Source organism: Camelina sativa, chromosome 5, assembly GCF_030686135.1.
Source record: "Camelina sativa cultivar CO46 ecotype springtype chromosome 5, ASM3068613v1".
NCBI classification, from domain to species: Eukaryota; Viridiplantae; Streptophyta; class Magnoliopsida; order Brassicales; family Brassicaceae; genus Camelina; species Camelina sativa.
The window spans coordinates 33,765,925-33,790,431 of record NC_141884.1 but is presented as its reverse complement, the minus strand read 5'-3'; the positions used below and the strand labels follow the sequence as shown (position 1 = coordinate 33,790,431).

The 24,507-nt window shown below is 35.8% G+C and overlaps 2 protein-coding genes, 1 long non-coding RNA gene and 2 pseudogenes across 4 annotated transcripts; 4 read left to right on the top strand and 1 right to left on the bottom strand.

The window, feature by feature from the left end:
* Window positions 1-330: 330 nt before the first annotated feature.
* On the top strand, window positions 331-3,042 carry LOC147944699 (LEAF RUST 10 DISEASE-RESISTANCE LOCUS RECEPTOR-LIKE PROTEIN KINASE-like 2.4). The gene is made up of 5 exons (XM_087512693.1): window positions 331-518; window positions 1,639-2,243; window positions 2,442-2,465; window positions 2,608-2,631; window positions 2,723-3,042. The coding sequence occupies exons 1-5, from the start codon at window positions 331-333 to the stop codon at window positions 3,040-3,042; spliced, it is 1,161 nt and encodes a 386-aa protein (XP_087368819.1).
* Window positions 3,043-7,506: 4,464 nt separating this feature from the next.
* Window positions 7,507-10,306, top strand: LOC104701277 (LEAF RUST 10 DISEASE-RESISTANCE LOCUS RECEPTOR-LIKE PROTEIN KINASE-like 2.5; annotated as a pseudogene).
* Window positions 10,307-11,431: 1,125 nt separating this feature from the next.
* LOC104787688 (LEAF RUST 10 DISEASE-RESISTANCE LOCUS RECEPTOR-LIKE PROTEIN KINASE-like 2.5) lies at window positions 11,432-13,922 on the top strand (annotated as a pseudogene). The gene is made up of 3 exons (XR_015557689.1): window positions 11,432-12,317; window positions 12,556-12,585; window positions 12,689-13,922. The product of XR_015557689.1 is annotated as an LEAF RUST 10 DISEASE-RESISTANCE LOCUS RECEPTOR-LIKE PROTEIN KINASE-like 2.5 (transcript).
* A 719-nt stretch (window positions 13,923-14,641) lies between these two features.
* Window positions 14,642-17,252, bottom strand: LOC104787687 (uncharacterized). The gene is made up of 5 exons (XM_010513294.2): window positions 16,485-17,252; window positions 15,687-15,723; window positions 15,355-15,591; window positions 15,222-15,269; window positions 14,642-15,080 (listed from the first exon to the last, which is right to left on the bottom strand). Exons 1-5 carry the CDS (start codon window positions 16,787-16,789, stop codon window positions 14,886-14,888), a joined length of 822 nt encoding a protein of 273 aa, XP_010511596.1. The 5' UTR covers window positions 16,790-17,252; the 3' UTR covers window positions 14,642-14,885.
* Window positions 17,253-22,714: 5,462 nt separating this feature from the next.
* LOC147944698 (uncharacterized) lies at window positions 22,715-23,754 on the top strand. Its single transcript, XR_015598037.1, has 2 exons — window positions 22,715-23,004; window positions 23,369-23,754. It is a non-coding gene; the product is annotated as an uncharacterized LOC147944698 (long non-coding RNA).
* Window positions 23,755-24,507: the final 753 nt, after the last annotated feature.

Below are 24,507 nucleotides of genomic sequence, written 5' to 3'. Positions count from 1 at the left end.
AAACTAAGGAACCGCAAAGACACAAAGGCAAAAGCTTTAATGATAAATGGAAAATATCTAATGTTTCAGAAAGACACAACCTTTGGAGGAGCTTTTAGCTCTGATACCAACTGATGTGAGCGCCGGACGGCCTAGCGGCTCGGACGGAGGTCGGAGTCGTGGGACACTCTGGAAATAGAGGACTTTCCTCGGACCAAAAGAAACTCGGTAAAAGACCGACGAGAATGGACGGTGGAAACAAGATTTGAGACCAAATGAACAAGTGGAACGCGGATCCGGTCGAGCAGCTGCTTGACCGCGGTTGGTCGGATGAATGAAATACGGTAGAGGATGGATGGTACAGTTGGAAATGGGACGGCGGGTAGCGAATCGAGTGAAAAACTCGACCTCACTTCACTAGGGAAGATGGGGTCGAAACGGAGCACAACGAACGGTCGGGACCGAATGTCATTCGGTAGAGATGGACGGAAGGTGGATCGATGTGATGACACATGGGAGATGGCACGGCCCGTGATACGGTCAGACTAGAAGGTCTCGAACCCGGTTCGCGAACCTTCTAGGATTTCTCTGGAGCCAAGTCCCGGATTTGGGCGGAAGAGAGAGTGAGACGAGAAACAAAGATTCTCTCTTTGGGAATTTTAATTCTTATTCAAGTCTGAGTTTTACAATGAGGGTTTAGGCCTTTATATAGGGAGGCTTACAAATGGGAGACACTAGAACTCTAGACATGCGGCCAAAGCTAAGGAACACACATGTCCCTAAAGGCACAAGCAAAAGCAATTTAAAACAAAGACCAATCCAACGGTCATAAGAAAGTTCAAAGGAAATAAAGTAAAGGAAGGAAGGAGATAGTGTTGCCACATCATTGGCTGGACGCGGTGGATAGGATCTTCACTTCTTTGGCCTATGATCTTGTCAATGAAAGTTTCCAAGTCATGAGCCAAGCGCGAACGAAGTAGAGATGCACTAGAGCTCGCTGCCTCGTTAAAACCTCTTTGGTAAACCCATTGGGACAAACCCAAAGTAGGAAAAAGAGTACAGCTCCTTCTAATGACTTAGGGGTGTCTTCAGGCTTGCGTGATGGTCAAGACACGCGAATCAAGCTTACCAAAGGTGGTCGCAACTCAAGACTCTTCAGTGGTGATGCAAGCCATGAGCCATTGGTGTAAAGGTTGGAGCTTGGCCTGAAACTGCCCATTAGATGACCTTGTCTTGCTCCTCCTTGATGATCCTTGGGGACTGAATGATGCCACGTTGGTGTTCCGGGTCAGATACTTGCCGCCTACGGTAGTTACTGGATGCTAGTACCGGTTGTCCAAGCGTCCGAGAGGTGTCCGAGAGATTGACCGAGGGGTGGCCGAGAGACGTCCGAGAGTTGCGAGTGTTCACGGCCGAGTGACCGATCCCGTGCTCACATCACCTAGTCTCTCTATAACTTTTCTTGGTCCTTCACAACCTTCATTGTTTCCAATTATCTCTCTCTCTCTCTCTCTTTATCACTCTCTCTCTCTTTGTTTCCTCACAATACAAGAGAGACAGTTCATAGATCAAACGAATCATGTACTATCTCCCCACTTTTTTCCTGATCTACTTGTTCCTTTTCTCCTTATTTTCCCCTCTTATTTCTACTTCAAGTAGGTGTGAGGCTCATTTTCAGTGTGGGAACATCACCGTTGGTTTCCCCTTGTGGGGAGGGAGTCGTAGCAAATATTTCGGTCATCCATTGCTGGAGCTTCACTGCTATTACAACATCACTTCTTTATTCATCTCAGACCACGTGTACCATGTTCTCCATATAAATCAAACATCATACACTCTTAAATTTGTCAGTCGAGACCTACTGCAAGAGCCTTTTTGCTCCTCTACAAACACCAACGAAACCTTACCTCCAGAGTTTTTCAACCTTTTGCCAACCTACAAGAGCACTACATTCCACCGTTTATATGTTTCTCCTCACCGTTCGAGTTATACATGTCCTGAGATAGGTACGATCTTCGTGTCTGAAAACCCTTTATATAAGACATGCCTTTCCAGTTTCACCGTGAAGGTTCCTATGAGTTTCCTTACAAAAGAGAAAGAGTTGGATCTGCAAATTTTGGAAAGTGTTTTAAGAAAAGGATTTGAGGTGAAGGTGAAGATCGATGAGAAAGTGTGTCAAGAATGTTCATCCTCTCGTGGAATCTGTAGCTACGATGAAACCTTGCCATCTGGAGTTAAATGCAATCCACTCTATCCATCAACTGGTAAGAATAGATTGCTCACAACTGGATTTCCTCATTCTATATGCCTTCTGAAATATCATTAGCTTGTGTAGTCCCTCTCTAAGCAATCTTTTCCGTCACTTTTCACTTGTTGCATTTTCTTCTTCTCTAATTACTTGCTGTAAACTCCATATATCATCTAAAACTGAAATGACCTTTGGTGCCGTTCCATTGATGCAGGAATCTCTTCTAAAGCGATAACAGGTGATTAATCTTCTCTTATTCTATAAATATACGTACAAGTCTAATGGTCTTCCATAAGAACCACCCCTGTTCCCACACACCTTTTGATTCAGAGTAGTGTATTGAGTTCCAACTAACTTTTGGTCTTGTTCCATTGTTGCAGGAATCTCTTCTAAAGCGAAAATAGGTGATTAACTAACCTTCTCCTATTATTTATATATTACCTAAGATAGTTCTTAGTCAAACGATTTATTAACTGCATAATTTTCTTCGTTCAGGTTTAGGAGTAGGTGTTACTCTGTTTCTGTTCCTGGTCTTAACAACATTGTTTCTCCAATTTCTCCGAAAGAGAAAGAGAAAAACATCACAAGACCTAGGTCAACAGAACGTCAAGGCACTTATTCCACAACAAAAACTCAAAGCACTTATTACACTTAAGCAGTATAGCTACGCACAAGTGAAGAGAATAACAAAATCATTCCCGGAAGAGGTAGGGAGAGGAGGATTCAAAACTGTGTACCGAGGAACCCTTTCTGATGGTTGCATGGTTGCAGCGAATGAAATGGACACAAGAGGAAGACAATGTTCTGTATATTGAACTTAGTTGAGTACATAGCTTATATAAGCCAAGAGAGAATCGCAGGTCATAAATACAAAGATATGTGCGATAAATCAGGAAGTAATTAAATAATTGACAATGTGACAACCCGTCCGTGGACCCCACTAGCCTCACTGCTAGTTGCCCCCATAGGCTGGCCCTGTAGGGCATCGATCCTAACCCATCACTGTGGATTAACTCACATAATCCACCAGTAGGTTATTGGTGCATCAGGCGTTCCTCGAACCCTGGTCCCTCACCCTTTAACAACCTTCCCACATGACCGTCCGTGGACCCCGTGAAATCCACATCCACATCACTTGAAAATACTTGGATGCTCTTGAAGTACCTCCTAGACCTGTTTTACAATGTTTCGTAGTGCCTCATTTCGAATCTTCCTAGATTTCAGAGGAAAATTTAATCTCCTCCTCTTAGTTTATGAGTATATCTCTGTGGTTTAATCTGTTATGATATTGTAAGATATGATTGTACCAAATCATATCTATTACCTTGGGAATCAGGGAGAAATATCTTAATCACTTAATATGTGATTTGATTGCATATATTTAGGAAGATTTACATATATTATTTAAGGATATATCTTTGTGTATATATAAAGCCTTATGACCATTGATAATAAACAATAAAACCTTTTCCAAATTATGTTTTCTTGACATGGTATCAGAGCGGGTCGATCCTTGTAGATCGATTATGACAATCGTCAAACGGTAATGAAGATGACGATGAAGACGGTGATATACGTTAAAAAAAAAATTGCTAAAACTTTTGACGATTCTCGCTCCCACATGATAAGACGAGGTGGATGAGAAGACGAAGACGGTAGCACCAGCGTATTGCCGCGACGGAGAACTCATGAGTCATTATCCCTTAAGTCAGTCCAGTGGTGCCCAGATCCGATGATGAAAAGATGCGATAGTGGAAAGCAGGAAGATGAACATGAAGAAGTTTTTGCCATCTTATGTTCTTTTAGCAAACGACGAACCCGACGAATCCAACGAACCCGACAAACCCGACAAACAAGAACACGACTTGAAGGATTTGAAGGGATCCTTGTGTCACACACAATTCTTGTGTTGTGATATCGACGAACCAGATCTCGGCAAGAAAAGCCGAGATGACTCAATTGTGGAGTATAACACCGTGATGAATACCGAAACCATGATGCGAAGATGAGGATATGATCATGTTCAAGTTGGGCATTTGCAAGCGGCATGCTCCAACTTGAGAGAGGGTGTTATGATATTGTAAGATATGATTGTACCAAATCATATCTATTACCTTGGGAGTCAGGGAAAAATATCTTAATCACTTAATATATGATTTGATTGCATATATTTAAGAAGATTTACATATATCATTTAAGGATATATCTTTGTGTATATATAGAGCCTTATGGCCATTGATAATAAACAAGAAAACCTTTTCCAAAATATGTTTTCTTGATAGAATCGTAAATGTTATTTGCATAAAATACAATAGAACACATGTTCAGAGCTGTCTCTAAGTTTATGAGTGCCACCGGCAAATGAAAAAAATGGGCTGCTTATATATGTATTTTTTTCAAAACTAAAGCAGTGAGATATTTAAAGAACGAAAAAAAGTAACAACAAAGGTTTGAACCAGAGATCCCAAACTCTCCCAGATATATTAACACCACTGGACTAAAGACAACTTTCTGTAAAATAGGGCCGAAAATTGTTTATAAAATATGCGGCCGTAAGCAGCTGCTTCATGAGCCTGGCCTTTGGGAAGACAACTTTCTGCACATGTTATTACTGAACTTGAAAGACCTCAGATACATTCTCTGATATTAGATCGATGACATTCGTGTGTATTTGTTTGAGTCATTGCTAAACACTTGTTTTAGCGAGACACGTGAAAGTCCTAAATCCTCTTTGTTCAGCTTAAGTATCATGACAAACAGATATAGCAGATAGTATGGTCCGGTTTTACACGCTAGTCCTTGTCAAAACCCTTTTTCCAACAAAATAATGTTTTACTACTAATACTCTTTGGGGTTTAGTTTTAGTTGTCGTTTTAAAGTTAAAATTTTGTTTTGTAATAACTGTGTTTTAGATTTTCAATACAGTGTTTGTCAAAAATTCTAATTTTAACGAGAATTTTTTAGAAATACTCTTTTTGGTGTACTCCTTTTCAAAAATACCCCTTTTATCTACTCAATTTTAAAAATACCCCTTTTTAAATATGAAAAATTATAAAGTTTTGGTTCACAAGGTACTTCTAGACTATATCCAAATATTTATAAAGTTTTGAAACATTTTAAAAGGTTTTTACAAGGTTTTTAAAAGGTTTACAAGGTTTTAAAAAGGTTTACAAGGTTTTAAAAAGATTTTTAAACAGTTTTTAAAAGATTTTTAAACAGTTTTTAAAAGGTTTTTAAAAGATATTTATACTGTATTTATAAAATATATTAAAACTTTTACACATATATAAAAGTAATTGTGTATAGATTTATAAGCTTACACACAAATTCTGAAAATTTGCAAATTTTTAGTGGTTTTTTGGTAAAGTTTGAAAGAAGGGGTATTTTTGAAAAATGGTATTGCAAAAGTGGTATTTTCAAAATTCTCCCAGTTTTATCCCACATATGTATCCGAGAAAATTTTCAATATGATTCAGTTGTTCTATTTTTAATAAATTCCAAGAGGCATTGCTTCCTCCGGTTTGGGCTACCAACATTGGAGTTCTTTTCTATTTAGTGTTTGGTTGACAAAAAAAATTCAATTTTATCTTAATTATTTTAATGTACTTAAGACCAATAAAAAAATTAAAAATATATTAAAGATTAATAAAATAGAAAATTAATAATTCTTTTAATTTGTATAATGGGGTTATACTTATAGACGAAATTTTTGAAGACTCAAGATAGTTTATTTTTTCAACTTTTTAAGTTGAACGGGCTGAATAGTTTTTTCCAACATCTTCAACCTTTTCAATGCAAATGGTGAAAATTGGTTGAATAATTTTTTTCAACCTGATCAATCTCTGCAACCATTGCACCCAAAGACAAAGGGAATTGCTCTTACCAACAACACAATAACACAATTTTTTAAGACAATATTTTCTTCATGTTTGATTCTACAATGGATGATGCTGAAATACAAGAAATAAACTACTACTAAATTAGAACATGAAAACTAACTAAACTCTTGGTCACGTCATCCTGTTCCTCACGTTGTGTCTCATCAGACTTGGTCAATGAAATTGCGAGCATGAGCAACACATTTGATATCAATATTGTTTCCCTGCTTGGATTCCGCTCTGAAGGTTTCAAAAGAGCAATTATTCGCATTGAAAAAGAAATAACTATAACATTTGTCGTTATTGAACTCAGCCATATATCTATGTGGTATAATGTTGCATGGGTCTAAGAAAGCCAATAAAATATCTCAATCCTTCTTCCTCAGTTGATAGAGGATCTTGGGTCTCACCTACCTCTAGTCTTGTGCGTAAAATAATTATTAGTCTTTGATAACAAAAATGCGCACAATGTTAAGGGTTAAATAAAATTTTGGTCTAACAATTAATCTTCTATGGCTGATAAGGAAAAGAAAACTATTTACTGTATGAAGAAAAACAAAATTTAGGAGAATAGGGTATATTAAGGGTTACCAATTAACAAGTCCCACTCAAGATTTAATTGTATGTTTTGGATCCTTTTGCGAGAAAACTGTTATGAAAAGACTTGTCTATGCTAAATACTAATATAAATAAATATAATTTATAAACATATAAAAACTAAACATACAAAATATGACATAAAATGTGATTATTCAATAAAAAGATAATCAGATAAATTGTAATAGGCCTTTTTAACATTATCTCTCATAAAATAATTTAAGAAAATATTTGAAGGTGAAAATGTTTTCTTAACTTTAACAAGGTTTCCGTTTGGAAGTTTGCCTGTAAGCCTGGTTAGACGGGTTTAAAATGTTTAAAACGATTTCATGAAAAAATTCAAGTCATGTCTCACATATATCGTCATATCACTTTCTCATTCCCTCTAAATGAAAAAGATAAAAATGATAAAAATGTCTCTTCGAATACTGACTAAAAAAATGGTATTTCCAATGCATAATAACAAAAATGTGATATTTTCGAAAATTGTCCAACGTCTTTTGTAGGATTTCTCGGAACACCAATGACAAATATCTCTCTACCTCAATTTCGTGTTTGTGTGTAATAATAGAGACTTCAAGAGTCCTTCATGGGCATTACCGTTTCCACTTGCTTCTTATCCTTACAAGACATGCATACGCCAAGAAAGAAAAAAATAACGTAAAAGTTGGTTAGAAAGACCAAACATAGGTTCCTTTAGTCCAACTCTTACATTATATACAAAAGCCATTCACCAATCTCATCATCTCTTTTCGTCTTCCTCACGTACCATTTTTTCTTATGTTCACTTACAATAACATAATCAGTCTTTCCCCGAAAAAATCTATGTCCATTAAAGTCATATGGTTGCTCTTTGTGATCCCATCTTGTGTTTTCTCAGCCAACGATCTTTATAGACACTGCAGTGAACCGTTTAACTGCGGTGATCAGAGCGGTCTTTTGTACCCTTTCTGGATTCCTGGCAGAGAGGAATGTGGCCACCCGAAGTTCAAGCTCGAATGCAACACAAATTTCGCAGAGGTTAGTTTCTCCTCTGTGAAGTTCAGAATCTTAGACGCTGATTATATATCATGTAGGATAAGACTCGCCAGATCGGATTTTATCAACAATGTTTGTCCCCATGCTCCTTTAAATGTGTCCTTCGTGGATAACGTCCTTCCGTTTGCTCCTAATACCGAGTTGCTAACAATTTATTACGGCTGCAACTTTTCACTTGAAGTTTACACTTTTGGTGGTATGATTGGTTGTCGAAGTAATGAAACTGTTCACAAAAGAAATTTCTATGTGACAAGAAACCTCTCCTCTCCTTTGCTTAAAGGAGTCGGTCTATCTTTCAACGAATTCGGGAGATTTTGCGAAAGAAACATTAGTATTCCTGCATCTGGACATTCCCTCAACGCACTGCAAACAAGTCCGAGTGTAGAAAATCTAGGGAAGGCTCTTGAAGACGGTTTTGAGCTTGCACTTGACCAAGAATGTGTGACGTGCATAGGTTCTGGGGGTGCTTGTGGATATAATAAGAGCTCAAGTGGATTCATCTGTTATTGTGTAGATGAACCACGTAATGGTACTTGCGGTTCAAGAAAAAATGGTATTCCCTCCGTCCCATTAATTAAGAGTTTTAGGTTTTCTTTATTTGTTCCATTTTATAAGATTTTCTCAAATTTTTATGCATAGCTTATATTAATTAAACTATTTAATTGTGACTATTGGAATTCTGCAGTACTCCTTCTGTTCCATTTTATAACTTTTTAGTTAAAATCACAATGTTTAAGAAAACATAAATGTTTTGTTAATTTTACATAGCAAAATATATTATTAAACATTTATCCAAAAAAAAATTAACCAATAGAAAAAAAAACTGAAAAATACAAATGGTCGTAACATACTAATAAACATAAATGATGCATAGAAATCTGGAAAAAATATTATAAGACAGAACAAAAACAAAGGCCTTAGAAAATATTTAAAAAATATTATAAGATGGAACAGAAGGAGTATATTTTTCTGTTGGTTGAAATTAAATAAACGATAAAATAACTATTGTTTTTAATAAAATGAGAGAGGAAGTAACATTTCTTGCCTACATATTCTAGCTTCCTAATGTTTTTTTAATAAGAACCACCATTTGGGTATTGAGTGCCAAATGAACTTTGGTGTCGTTCCATTGATGCAGGAATCTCTTATGGAGCTGAAGCAAAAATAGGTGCTTAACCTTTTCATATTCTAAAGTATACCTGATGTGATTTTGAATTGTTTATCTTTTCTTAGACACATGATTTTTTTTTTTCTTACATTAGGTTCAGGAGTAGGTGGCACTCTATTCCTGGTCCTGGTTTTAACGTTGTTTCTCCTAATTCTACGAAAGAGAAGAACATCGCATGATCTTGGTCAACAAAACCTCAAGACACTTATTCCACAACCAAGACTCAAAGCACTTATTACACTGAAGCAGTATAGTTACGCACAAGTGAAGAGAATTACAAATTCATTCACGGAACAGATAGGGAGTGGCGGATTTGGAATTGTCTATAAAGGAACCCTTTGTGATGGAAGTTTGGTTGCCGTGAAGGTTTTGAAAGACCTAATGGGTGATAATGGCGAAGACTTCATCAATGAAGTTGCAAGCATGAGTCAAACTTCTCATGTCAACATTGTTACCCTCCTAGGATTCTGCTCTGAAGGTTCCAAGAGAGCAATTATTTACGAATATCTTGAAAATGGATCTCTTGATAAGTTCATCACAGAGAAGACCTCGATGGATATAGATTGGCCGGTACTTTCTAGAATTGCGCTTGGAGTTGCTCGTGGTTTAGAGTACTTACATCATGGCTGCAAAACAAGGATTGTACATTTTGACATAAAACCTCAAAATGTACTCTTAGGTGAAGATTTTATCCCCAAAGTTTCAGATTTTGGCCTTGCTAAGCTTTGCGAGAAGAAAGAGAGCATCTTGTCATTGCTAGACACAAGAGGTACAATAGGGTACATTGCGCCTGAGTTATTTTCAAGAATGTACGGTAGAGTTTCCCACAAGTCGGATGTGTATAGCTACGGAATGTTGGTTCTTGAGATGATAGGAGCAAGAAATCAAGAAACGGTTGCTCAAAGCTCTGTATCGAACACAAGCTCAATGTACTTTCCTGAATGGATATACAAGGATCTTGACAAGGGACACTCAGGAAGGCTTATGGAGAATGGAATCAGCATCAAAGAAGAGGAGCTAGTAAAGAAGATGACATTGGTGGGTTTGTGGTGTATTCAATCTTCCCCATCAGATCGCCCAGCGATGAACAGAGTTGTAGAAATGTTGGAAGGAAACGTCGACACTATTAAAGTCCCTCCTAAGCCTGTTTTCCAAATTCCATCAGCGCCATTTGAAGAATCTTCTTTGCTTTCAGAGGATATATCGGGTTCCACTTCCACAGATAAATATGTTCCATAAATGTCGCATAAAGAAAGAAACCTCCTTGAACAATCACGAAAGCGGAAAATGCATTTATCAAAGTAGTACACCATCAACATAATTATCAATGTAATATTCTTATATTCAAACCATGTCTTTATCCTTTATATATTAACTAGAGAGAGTGCATTACGAGCATCCCCGTTAAGACCATTTTTAGTGGTAGTTGTTTCCCCAAATTATTTTAATAAAAATTAATAAAAAAATACAAAAAAGAGAGAAAAAAGAAGGAACATTGTTGAAGTTACCCTGGGTAGCAACGATTTTCTTATATTTTTAACACTTGTCAGTTTTTAATTAATTAATATTAAAATATTAATTTTCTGTTTTTGTTGAGCAACGGTGAATCCGTTCTCTGCTAATGATGCTCTAAGGTACCTTTCTAGTTTTAGATGTATCATTTAAAAAAAAAATTATTATTTATTGAAATTTTATATTATCTTAAAATAAACTTATGATGTGAAGACACGTGTGGAATGGATTTCTAAACTAGATACTAAATTAATCAAACTAGATATTTGATTGGTAACATTCAACCGCCTCGTTTGCAAACGAATCGCTTTGAAGGTTACCAATCAACATGACGATTGGAACAAGCGATTGGAGTAGGTGGTTGGAGAAAATGGTTGAAAAGGGTGGTTGGATTTTTTTTTTGATTATTTAAATTTTTAAAAATTATATTCATTTATATTATTTTCTAAAGAAATTTATAAAATAGAAATAACTTTTTGAAATGTTTTCGTATATTAATTTATCTTTATATTATTTTTCTATAATAACTTGTTTACTATTCAACCGCTTGTTATCAATCAAAACTATAATTTAACCGTTTATTTTAATTTAACCATTTTTTCTTCCATCTTTTCTAACCGTCTTCTTTACAACTGCCAAAAAAATTTAACCGCTTCATTTAAATATTGTTACTAATAGGATTTAGTATGCCAAAAAAATTTAACCGCCTCGTTCTAATCTTTCCTTTGTTAACGTTGATTTGACACTAATTGAATTTTCTTCGTCGACATCATGAGTCACTGTCAATAATAGTAAATGCCTTTTTCTATACTTTAATTTTTTTCTGTCATTTCTTTTGAACGAGCAACTAAAAAACAAGGAAGGAAAATTCAAAAAAAAAAAAAAAAGGAAGGCACCTTCACATATTATGTCCATTAGATTTCAGAAATGACTTTGAAGTCGTCGTACAAGAATATAAAAAAAAAGTAGTAGAATCGTAAGTTCATTTTTTCTATTTTTGTCAAACTCGTAAGTTCATTTAGTTTCAAATATTACAAAACAACGACTTAGACCAAAACCAAGACATTTCTTCATCTTCACCATTTTTTTTAAGTCACAATGATCTATTTGTCTCTTTCCCTTACAAAATCTATACCTTATACCTTCATATGGATGCTCTTTGTCATCCCATCTTATGTTTTCTCAGCTGAGCAGCATCAAATACTCTGCAGTCCCTCGTTTAGTTGTGGCAATCAGAGCGGTCTCTTGTACCCTTTCTGGATTCCTGGCAGAAAAGATTGCGGTCACCCCGACTTCGAGCTCGACTGTAGCGGAGGATTTCCAGAGCTTAGCATTTCCTCTGTGAAATTCCAAATCCTAGCGGCGAACTATACCTCTGGTATCATAAAACTCGCCAGATCCGATTATAGCGATGATCCATGTTCCCAAGATTCTTTAAAGATTTCTTTCAACGAAACGGTTCTTCCACTCGCTCCTACCACCGACTGGCTGACCGTTTATTACAACTGCAACCAGGATTTTTCACCGTTTGTTTCTACTTATGTGAAAATGCTTGATTGTGGGGATGATGATAGAAGAAATTACTACGTGACGAGAAACCTAGTGTCCTCTCTACTTGAAGGGTATAGTTCGGTCTTCATAGACTTAAGGAGATCTTGCAGTATAAACGTCAATATCCCCGCATCTAGAACCGCACTGAACACACTCGAGAGCTCTCCAAGTACAGCTAATCTAAATAAGGCTATTAAAGAGAGTTTCGACGTTGGAGTTAACTTAGATTGTAAGAAGTGCAGAGACTCTGGGGGTGCTTGTGGATATAATCATTCCACGAGTGGCTTTGTCTGCTATTGTATAGATGATCACCCAGGTAACGGTATTTGCGGTTCTGCAGACAAGGGTAAGATTATCTTGCCTACTTATTCTAATTTCCTAATGGTTCTTCCTCAAGAACCACCACTTTAAATCTCCCAACCCACCCATAAACCTTTTGACTAGATCATCTACAAAACATCCTTACAGTTTCTGATAGTATATACAGAAGAAAGAAACTCAAGTTCTTTTTTTCATTTATAGTTCTGTTATTAGTTTCAACTTTCAACTAACGTTTTTCTGGTGCCATTCCATTTTTTATGCAGGTGGCAAGAAGTCTACTAAAGCAAACACAGGTGCTCCCTTTTTTCATGTTCTTTGGCAACAACTGATTTGATTAACATAGGCAAACATCATAGACTTATTACGGTTTCTTTTTTTTTTTTAATCCTTCTCTAGGTATTATTGCAGCTGCTGTTTCTATATCGACGCTGGCTCTCATAGTCGCATGTGTGTTCTTACTCATCAGACGGAGAAGAAAGACACAAGAAGCTCAATACACAAGCAAGGACTATGATGTGAAAAAACAGAACCTAATGGACCTTATTCCACTCAAACACTATAGTTATGCGCAAGTACAGAGAATTACAAAGTCATTCGCCGAGGTGGTTGGGAAAGGCGGATTTGGAACAGTCTACAGAGGAACTCTTTCTGATGGTCGTAGTGTTGCCGTGAAGATCTTGAAAGACTCAAAGGGTAATGGGGAAGACTTCATCAATGAAGTTGCAAGCATGAGCAAAACTTCTCATGTCAACATTGTTACTCTTCTAGGATTCTGCTCTGAAAGTTCGAAACGAGCAATTATTTATGAGTTTTTGGAAAATGGGTCTCTTGATAAGTTTATTTCGAGCAAGAGGTCATCAATTATGGACTGGAAGGAACTATTTATGATCGCGTTAGGCGTTGCTCGTGGTCTAGAGTACTTGCACCATGGCTGCAGAACAAGGATTGTACATTTCGACATTAAACCAGAAAATGTACTATTGGATGACCATCTTTCTCCGAAAGTTTCAGACTTTGGCCTTGCTAAGCTCTGCGAGAGGAAAGAAAGCATATTGTCACTTCTGGGCACAAGAGGAACAATAGGGTACATTGCACCTGAAGTATTTTCAAGTGTGTACGGTAGAGTCTCCCACAAGTCAGATGTTTATAGCTATGGAATGTTGGTTCTTGAGATAATTGGAGCAAGGAACAGAACACCAAATGAAGACCCTTCATCTAGCACAAGCTCAATGTACTTTCCTGAATGGATATATAAGGATTCTTGAGAAGGGAGACAATGGAGGGATTATGGAGAATGGAATCAGTAGCGAAGAAGACAACGAGATAGCAAAGAAGATGACAATGGTTGGTTTGTGGTGTATTCAGCCTTGGCCATCAGATCGCCCAGCGATGAACAGGGTTGTAGAGATGTTGGAAGGAAACCTTGATGCTCTTGAAGTACCTCCTCGACATTTCGAATCTTCCTGGATTTCAGAGGAAAATTCAATCTCCTCTTAGTCTTAGGTATGATCGCAAGCTTTGAGTTTATGAGTAACTGTGGTTGAATCGTAAATGTTATTTGCATAAAAAACAATAGAACACAGATACATTCTCTGGCTCTCTGCTATTAGATAGATGACGTTCGTGCGTACTTGTTTTAGTCATTGCTCAACACTAGGTTTAACGAGACAGTGAAAGTCCTAAATTCTCTTTGTTCATCTTTAAAGTATCATGACAAACAGATATAGCAGGTTGTCCAAAAAAAAAAAAAAAAAAAAAAAGACAAACAGATATAGCAGATACTGTAGTATGGTCTGGTTTACACGTTATAGTATGGTCCGGTTTTACACGCTAGTCCCTGTCGATCTCTGTTTCCAAGAAATTGTTTTGGTAGAAAAAAAGACTGAAACCCGCAATGATCAATATCTCTCTTTATCTCTCTCAAATTCCTTTTTCAAGGTCAACTAATAGAGACATGATAAAAAAATTCCAAGTCTATTTGTACCTGTCACTATCCTTCCATGACTTGGCCCTTCACGATCATGTACTATCTCCCCACTTCTTGCCTGATCTTGTTTTGCCTCTTTGTAACAACAACATAAAGGAGAGACTGGAAGGCTTATTGAGAATGGAATCTTCAGCGAAGATGAGGGAGGTAGCAAAGAAGATGACCCTAGGTTTGTGGTGTATTCAATCTAACCCATAACCCATCAGATCGCTCAGCAATGAACAGAGTGGTGGAAATGATGGAAGGAAACCTTGATGGTTGATGCTCTTCAAGCCCTTCCTAGACCTGTTTTTCAAATTTCCACAGCGCCTCTTTAAGAATCTTCTATGCTCTCAGAGGATATTTCGGTTTACACAGATGTATGTTCCATAAATGAAACCTATTAAGCATGAAAGCAGTAAAATACATTTATTCACGAAATGAAATATGATGTTACATTTCCAGATTGTCACCAGACTAGACCTTTTTTTATCTTTTAATATCTAAACCTATCAACACTCTCATTTTGGATATCTTACTATTCATCGAACTTCTCCAGCCAACTGTCTAGACTGTGTGTCTAGAAACCCCTCGAAAGTAAACCCATTTTCAAACATATAAGTAATCTCACTCTATGGCAGCTTGCTCTGCTTGTTTGTTGCCAAGTGATGCAACAAATTTCTTCAGATGTCTAATGAAATCTGGATAGAGTTCAAGGTCACAGTGTCCACCTCCACTTATCCACAAAGGTTCATACTTCTCTTTGCTGAGTTCCCAAAGCCGTTTTCCATGAGACCAATCAACTACTTCGTCTGCAGTTCCCTAAAAAGACCAACAAGAGAGTTCAGTGACTTGGATTCATCATTTTGCCTTGGCTGAAAAATGCATAATAACCTGTCTTATAACAATCACAATTATTATGAAAAGTGGAGCAAAATAAAGCCAAATGATGGTGTCACTTACATGAATTACTAGTACAGGACAGGTAACTGAGCCGATCTTGTCAATATTCTGAAAAGCATGGACTTTCAAAAGGTCACTAAACGCTATAAATGTAATCAGAAACAAAAAAAAACTTGCTTTTCTAGTAAATCACCTTGTAAATGTCAAACCAATATGTACACTTCACCGGATACAAAACCCTCATCCCAGACAGAATCGGGCACTGTAAAACCACGCCTCTCAAGTCAGGTGTGCGTGAAGCTAGATCAACCGTAGGTCCACTACCAACAGATTGACCAAATAATATCAGTTGATCGTCTTTTACACCGTACTTTTCCTTGAGGCATTTATAAGATGCTTCTAAATCAGCATATGTATTACACTCGCTTGCCTGATTCATATAGCCGGTCAATGTCAATACGAAACAACCCATGGAAGTCTACGTAAGTTCATCTTTCATAACAACACAGAATAGTAAGACTATACCTGCCCAGTAGACTGACCATAACCAGAATAATCATACCTGGAAAACAAAAACCAATAGACGTATTAAAAAACAATCAAATAATCCCTAGTTTATGTAGAAAAATATTATCCACAGTGACAAAAGCAAGATAGCAAGTCAAGTCAAGTTGAAGACCTTCGGAAGGAAATGACTCAATCACAAAAGGAGAGTTGAAATGTTACGACTTCTCAACATATACAGTATTATAAAACTGTAACAATAGATCGTAATTTTGGCAATCGTAAGCAAAGGAATGTTCTGTTGATATGAACCTTAAGCCTCCGGTTTAAGACTCAAACTTGGAAGCTATAACGCACTGATTTTTCCATGGATCGATTCTTATATAAACATATAAGAGCACAAACTCAAATTCTCAAAAACTTTTCCATTACTCAACAATTTCCAACAATCCGTTTTCTTAACATAGAGTCATTATATGTCTATGAGATTATGTCAATGTATCACCACATCCTACTAGTTTTGGCAAATTATAAACAAAGGAAAGTACAAATTTTCCATGAAAATGTATCAACTTGAGGCTCTAATTTTTACTATGCTCCAAATCAAAAGCCTCTGTGAACTAAACGTCCTGAGACCCGAAACCTCAACCACCCCACCACGCGGGTTAAAGACCCAAACTTTGATTGCTAAAGCAAAAATTTATACAAAGACTAACATATTATTCCCAAGAACACAAATCAATTCTACTTAAATTCGACAGATTTGGATTTCAATCATGGAACAAACTCGAGACACAGATAGAGAGAGAGACTCTTTACCCCATAAGATTGACGCGAAGGCGATTGCTAAGCTCAACGAAAAGCTCAAACATTTGTCCCACATCAGCAGCGTTACCATGAGAATACAAAACCGTGCTGTTAGCTTTAGAATGTTTCACATAAACAGCAACGATCTCATTGCCGAAACGTGTACGAAGCTTCAATATATCAACATCATCGCGACGAGGTATCTCCGGTATGTATAAACGTCCGCCGCAGCTTTCGTCGGCTACAACTTCATACGACGGTGGCGTTGGTGGAAAGAACGCGAATTTAGCAGCGATCGATGATGTTACACCTCCCATGATTATGATGAATTCTAATTCATAAAAACTAAACCTTTTTATTGGAAAGTAGTTGAAACCCTATAATTTTTATATTGATTTTTTGAGAGATCTTGATGAAGAAGGAGAAGAGGGGGATTGGGAAATTGAGGAGGAAAGGGAGAAGAAGAAGAGGAGGAGGAGGAGATTGATGGAGGATTTTGGAAAATCGTACAGCGGCGCGTGAGATGGTACAGGCGGCGCGTGGTTTGGGTATGGGAGAGATGTGACAATGTTTTTGAGAATATCCGTTGTTGTCAAAGTTTTTAAAAAGTCAAAATTGGGAAATGATTTTATTGGTGGATGGAGATTCTCCATGCTGCGATTTTATAACTTATTTTTTTTTGGTTTATTTTAAAGGAAACAAAAAAACATGTCATTTATAAAAAGAAAAATTATTAGCAAAAATAAGTAGGTGATTGTTGACGATTTGTTTTTGGTAGTCAATGAACTTGGGGATATTTTGTATTATGTAAAGAAAAGAATTGAAAAAATGTTGAATGTGGATATTTGTTATGATAAAACAATTAAATGTAGAGAATAATTTTATAATCTCTATTATATTATTTAAGCAATGTTTTAAACAATTAATTATATTCCCATGTGGTATATTGTACAAAATGCTACTGTATTTAATTATAAAATATAATAACAGAATCTTATTATTAATTTGTTGTAACCAGAAAATGGTTACCCACAAAAATAGCAAATAAAGCATAACCTATTATGATAAAACGTATGTATTTATAAAATATACATATATATAAACGTTTTCAAGTAGATGGAAATGTATAGTTCATCATATGTATTTATTTTATATTATACACAAAAAATAATTAATACTATATAATTTGACTCAAAAAACACTATATTATATAATATGCCAAATAATTATAAGTACATAATAATATAATTAAAATATTTTTATAAAAAGAAAACAAAAAAAAAATATTTTCCCGCACTGCAGCACAGGTCATTCATATATAAATAACAAAATGTATAAATAACAATCATTTTCTATTAAAAATAAAGCTAAGTTGAACTGAGACTTTAACTTTTATTCTAGAATATATATATATATATATATTATTAATAAATGATAATACTACAAAATATTAACGAGTATTTACGTGTCGAGTAACAAAACGGGTAACGGTACGGGTATCAAAAATTAAATTAATATCTGAAACTCGATTTTTACTTATAAATAATATAATTATAATATCCTTCACTCGACCCTAAAGCTGCGGATATCCTTTTTCGGGACGGATATGAGCCGAATAACAGATCGAATACGGATAACGGTATTAGTTTCCAGACCTACTTATTAGTAGTTTACTATGACTCAAAACTTACCATATAGTATTATATTATATCACATGTAAATGAATGATACAACATAATCATAATCTTAACAAATAAAAACAAATAACAAAACAAAAAAAATTTCGCGCTTTATCTAGTTTTTTTTATTAAATTTATAGTAAGTTTATAATATCTTTTAAAGCAAAAAAATAATATATTAGATAAATCAACATACTCGTTGGCTTGTTGCAACCGAATTTGGATCTCGGCTCTTGCCTTCTTTTGACAAGTAGACCACAAATTTCTCACTCTCTTTCAAATTTCTTAAAATGGATCATTTAGCTTTTTTCTCACATTGAACTGAAACAAAAGAATAAATTATGCAAAATTTATATATAAATAATTGTTTAAACCTTAAGATTACATAACATGCAATTACATAGATCATATTTATACATTTAGACTTCCTACAATAGTCAAGTTCGAAATTCTCTGATTCCTATGGACATATTAGTGTTCAAGCTTTAACTGATGTGGCTTATGGTGTTGTTCAAACTGTTAGTAAATCTCGATGCATTTTTCATTATATTATGACCAGTATATATACACGGAAGTATGATTATTGTACAAGTAATATCTATACATATATGGAAAGTGAATCGTAGACTCTGATACCATGTTAGTTAGTAAACCTTGATGCATTCCTCATTACATTACCACTAATATAACACGTATAAGTAGGATTATTGTACAAGTAATATCTATATAACACATATAGGGAGTAAATAATATGTATTCCCTTGTCTCTCACAAACTTCAACTCATTTGGTTCCCATTTTCTAGCCATAAACATTTGGCCTCTCAAAATAGGTCTTCGTATTATGTCTACAACAAAAGAATTACATATATTTTTCCTATGTAATGTAACATGATGTATATTAAAAATTTAATTTTCTAACCATATCAAAAGTCTAATGATGCTGAATATTTTTCAATATGACTTGCCCATAAGTAATTCGGCATGTTCATGTGTTATAGGATACTTCGAGTCATCCCTAATAATGTTTTGTTCCGTCTTTCTACTACACCATTTTGTTGAGGTGTGTAGGGTGCGGTAAGATGTCAAGTGATTCCTTCCTTTTCACAAAACAGTTGAAATTCTTGAGATGTGAATTCTCCTCCTCTATCAGTTTGAAGTGTCTTGATAGTGCTACCAGTTTCATGTTCGACCGAAGCTTTAAAACTCTTGAACTTTTCAAACGCCTCACTCTTTTCTTTGAGAAGAATGGTCCACATATAACGGGAATAATCATCAATTAATACAAAGATGTACCTCCTTTGCGCAGCTGTAGTCGGTGAAATAGGTCCACAGAGATCTCCGTGAACGAGTTCTAGTGCTTGCTTTGCTCGATAAGAGGTCCTTTGGGGAAATGTTTGTTGTGTTTGTTTACCAAACAGAGAAGATGCACACGGTTCTCCATCTTTAGAAGCACTAGATATTCCAACAACCATGTTCTTTATCATCATCTTCTTAATGGTTTCAAAGTTGACATGTCCCAAACGAGTATGCCACTTGTTTGTTTCATTCGAACCTGCAACCTGCAAACACTTTGTGCTTTCGACCTCCAAATCTACCTTGTACAGCCTGTTTCTCGATCGAATAGCTCTCACTAGTAAGTTTCCTTCTCGATCATGCAATGTTAAGAAATCTTCCCTCATTCGTACATCACAACCAGATTCAGTTGCTTGACCAAGACTGATGATGTTGCTCTTAAGGTCTGGAATGTAGTAAACCTCTGCTAATATCTTTTGATCTCCGTTCTTGGTTATAAACAAGATGGAGCCTTTTCCCTTTATATCAACAACTGAATCATCACCAAAGCGTACCTTTCCTGTGACCCTTGTGTCGATCGTACGAAACCATGCTCTGTTTCCTGTCATGTGGTTACTAGCGCCGTTATCAAGATACCACACTTTGTCTAAACACGCATCAAGCTCTTTTGGCTTCACATTCTTCTCATTAAGATATACTACTTCATGCATCAAGATAGATTCTGCCTCGTGAGTGTCTTCCTCTTCCTTCGCTTGTACTTCTTGAAGTTTGATTAGCTTAAGTAATTTGTCTAGGAATTCAGAGGCATACTTTCCTAACTTGTCACACCTAAAACATGTTATCTTGGACTTATCCCTTGCTTGATAGCCATATTCTCTTGATTGATAGCCAGAGCGTCCACCATTAAACCTTCCTCCGCGTCCCCTTCCACGGCCACGACCAAAACCTCTTCCTCTGCCTCCGTCATAGGCTTCTTGTAACTGTGGAGCAGATGCGTTTGTATACAGAAGCTTCCCTTGTCCTTCTTGTGAAACAATGTTTGCAAACGTAAGTTTACCCTGACCTTCTTGTGAATCTTCTTCTTCTTGAATTATTTCTTCATAGGTTTTTAATCTCCCAACTATGTCCTCAAACGTTGTTTTTTTGAGATCAAGAACTTGTTCAAGAGCTGCAATTATGTGTATGTATTTTGCTCTAGGTAAACTCTTGAGGAACTTCTTAACAATTTTTGTTTCTTCAATCGTTTCTCCCAAAGATTTCGATTTACTAGATATTTCAGAGAGTTTACCTACAAAATCATCAACTGTGTCGGTATCTTTCATCTTCAATCTATCAAATTCAGCCATCAAGGTCTTTAGTCGAGCCTCTTTCACTCTGTCAGCACCAACATTTCTCGATTTAATGGCATCCCGGACTGCTTTGGACTTCTCATGATTACCAACTTGTAAAAGTAGTGCCTCTGGTATGGATTGAAACAGCAAAGCCTTGGCAAGATCACTCCTTTCGATATCGTCTAAACCCGGATCATTCGTTTCCCATAATTTGTTTACTTGCAGTACCACCGTCATCTTCATAGCCCAGACAGTATAGTTTGAGCTGCCAAGCATTGGACATTGCAAAGACGAAGAACCTCCTTCCTTCGGTTTGTTAGTGGCTGTTACCAATTCACTCATATCTCTTCTATGATCAATATGTCTTTAGCAAGATGTTTGAATATCAACGAACCTGGGTTGCTCTGATACCAAATCTAGAATTTGTATAACAAGATTAAGATATAAAAGCACTTCTTTTATTAGCTTTGAAAATCTCTCAAAACAAAGCCTCTCAATCTCTCTCTCTCTCAAACTCATAAGGCTTACCACGCCTTGGTAGCTTTATATATATAAAACCTCAAAGACACTTTTCCAAAACCAATAAAGAAACATAACTTATTTAGATATCTCCTATAACTCAAATATGTATATTTGAATATCTCTCAAATATACTTTGCCTTATCCCTCTTAACCATTGCTTGGTTAACTTATTCCTCAAGCTAACCTCAAGCTTATCCAACAAAGTACAATAATTGTTCAAACTTGTCAATACGTACATGCCATCATGCGCTCTGTGTCTAGGATGACTTTGATTTCTGTGCAGAATATACACGTTCTTATTGGCTGGCCTTCTTACGAGGATTTGATCAATCTTGATTCTGACTTTTGGAGGTTTTCAGAATATCTCCATCCACGTTTGAGAGCTGCTTTTAGTTCCAGTGCTATAAGTCTTATTCTCCGTACATGGTGAATCATGGATCCTAGAATCCTTCAATCTACAACGGTTAGGCAAAAACGTTTTACTTGTTGGGCTCATGCCTTAGTTCGTCAATATGAAGCTCTTCTCAAGCTTAATGGGAAAATGCCCATGGACGAATCCGTGTTAGTAAAGACTATCCTATTGGGAGCAAAATGTAGGTGTAGTCCTACCCTTTTTCATTCGGAATTGGAAGCTTTGTTTTGGGCTACGGAGAGTTTACTCGCGAGAGATATTGATTGTCAGAGTTTTGAGCCAGATTCCGTAGAACTGGTTGCGATGGTGCAGCTTCTCGAAAATGGGCCGTTGTTTTCTAACCAGCTCGATGATTTCTCTGTGCTTTGGGCTTCCTTCCCACTCTTCACCATTTCGAAGATTCCTCGATCGTCTAATGTGAAGGCCGACTATCTTGTTCGATCTTCCAAATCGCTTTATCTACTGTTTCATTTGTAAACTATTTTTCTCCGGTTTGAGCTACCAATTTTGGAGTTTTATTCGAATTTATATTAAATTGTTATAAAAAAAAAGTTTAGTTTTCAAAGTTAGTAGCACACTACAATATATGAAATAAATATATTTAAGATAATGTTAGTTTATTAAATATTAGTTAATGGTAATTTTTGTTTTTCGTTGATAATTATGTCTTATTACAAGTTTTTAATTATTTTAATATTAAGTACGGTATAAACTTGATATAATGCACATATTTTTTTTATTTGAAAATAATAAGTCTTATTTATTGGGATTGAGTACTAAAATTAAAATCAAAATTTATTATGATGTACTGTATTGCGAGAAGGAATGCATGAACTTTAAATCCATAAAAAGAATTTTATTAAATATAAAATTAATATTTGAAAACAAGTTAAAATTTCACATATTCTTTTAGGGAGATTCTCAAAAATAGCACTACTTTAATTTTTTGTTCCAAAACTAGCACACACTATTAAAAATCCCAAGTTTAGCACAATTAAAATTTTGGAGAAAATAAAAATAAAACAAAAAGATATTCATACGATTGTTTTACCTGTTTTCGACTTGACGGAACTTATGTGGAACTCCGACGAAGATGACGATGACGATTTCAAAATCCATTCTTCCTCCCAGCTTTGGATTTGTAAACCTCTTCAACCTACAAAAGCTAAAAGAAACATCTCTCACCGCTCTGCAAACAAAAAGCCCAGACTCAGTTGTGATCCGGGAAAGGAGAATGTGACTCTGCCTCCATCTCCGCCTCCTGAATCTAGCTCCGATCCGTCTATTGACTATGGTACGGAACGGATCTGCTCTGCTCGTCATCTACTCCTGATTGTAGCTTAGATTGTATCCTATCAAGTGTTGATTGCTCTGTAGGAGATTTCAATGCTTCAATTTGTTTTTTCTGGGAAGAGGATCATGGTTTCTTTGATAAATTGGAAAACAATGGTTGTTTAAAGGCGAATTGTGAGGGTTATTTATGCAATTCTATGGAGGATAGGTTATCAAAGTCGAGAATTTGTCCGGGTCTAGGGAAACTCTGATTAGTAATAAGCTTGTATTTGATTGAATATGGGCTTGGGATTGAAGAATTTTTTTATTTTCCAGATTCTATTGCATTTTTACCAAAATCGTTCATCACCTTGGTTTTGTAACAGTGAAATAAAGTTTAAGGCATTTATAATTGAGAATGGTGGGAGTCTTTTAGAGAAGAGGTTTCTTCCAACATTTGACAAAATGGGGAAGACCTGTCATCTTCTTCTCACTAAAGAACACTTGTTCTTCCTTCATAACCTTCTCAACGATGATGGGGTGCTCAGCTTCGCAAAGATGTTCTCTTTGGATGTTGTTCTTCTGTACTAAGCAGTTACAAACAATGTTAGTATTTGTATTGAGTTCAGTGGTGGGTTAGCTTCAAACAAATTGTAGATCAATAATGAAAAATCAAATCTTAGGTAATGTTTCTTATTGTGCAGTAAATCGCCAAATACTTCTACTGTATTTTGTTTCAAATTATGTGTTACAACACCTTATCTTTGTCTTATGAGCATGTCTCTAGGTTTGGACTTTTGGCTTATGCGTCTTCATTGGATGTGATTGGGTGTTTTGGGTCTATAGTTGTTGATGCTCAAATGATCTCAGTACACTAGTGTTTTATGTTAGCACTTTGCTTTAACTGTGACTGAACTTCATGAAAGATTGTATGAAACTTGGAAAAGATTTTATGAAATTCATGAAGGATTGTATGAAATTCGGGAAGAATTCTATGAAATTCAGGAAGACTTCTATGAAATTCAAGAAGGATTTCCTTGAACTTCATGATGACTTTCATAAAACAAATTAGATTTCCAAACATCAGAATGTGCACAAAAATGAAATCATTATCCCTTACTAATGGAGTAATCTACTAATATTTGACACATTGAAAGCAAAACACATAAAAATAGAGATTTAGAAACACATTTATTCAAATTTAGGAAAGTTACAATAATATTCAAGAATGACACTTTTAAATTCAGGATGCTCTTCATAAAAATAATGGAGTAGTGATTAAAAACAATAAAGTGCATGAAATCCATCATAGTTGAGTAATATGTGATACATTAAGACACCACATAAATAGAAGAAGATTCAAAAATTCATTTATTTTAGTGTAGGAAGAATTTCATAATGTTTAGGAAAGATTGCATAAATTTAGGAATGCATTCTTGAATTTTAGGAAGCTATTCCTAAATATACCAAAATCTCAAAACGGGGATAACTAGAGCCAGAAAATCCTCCACCACTACCACCATAC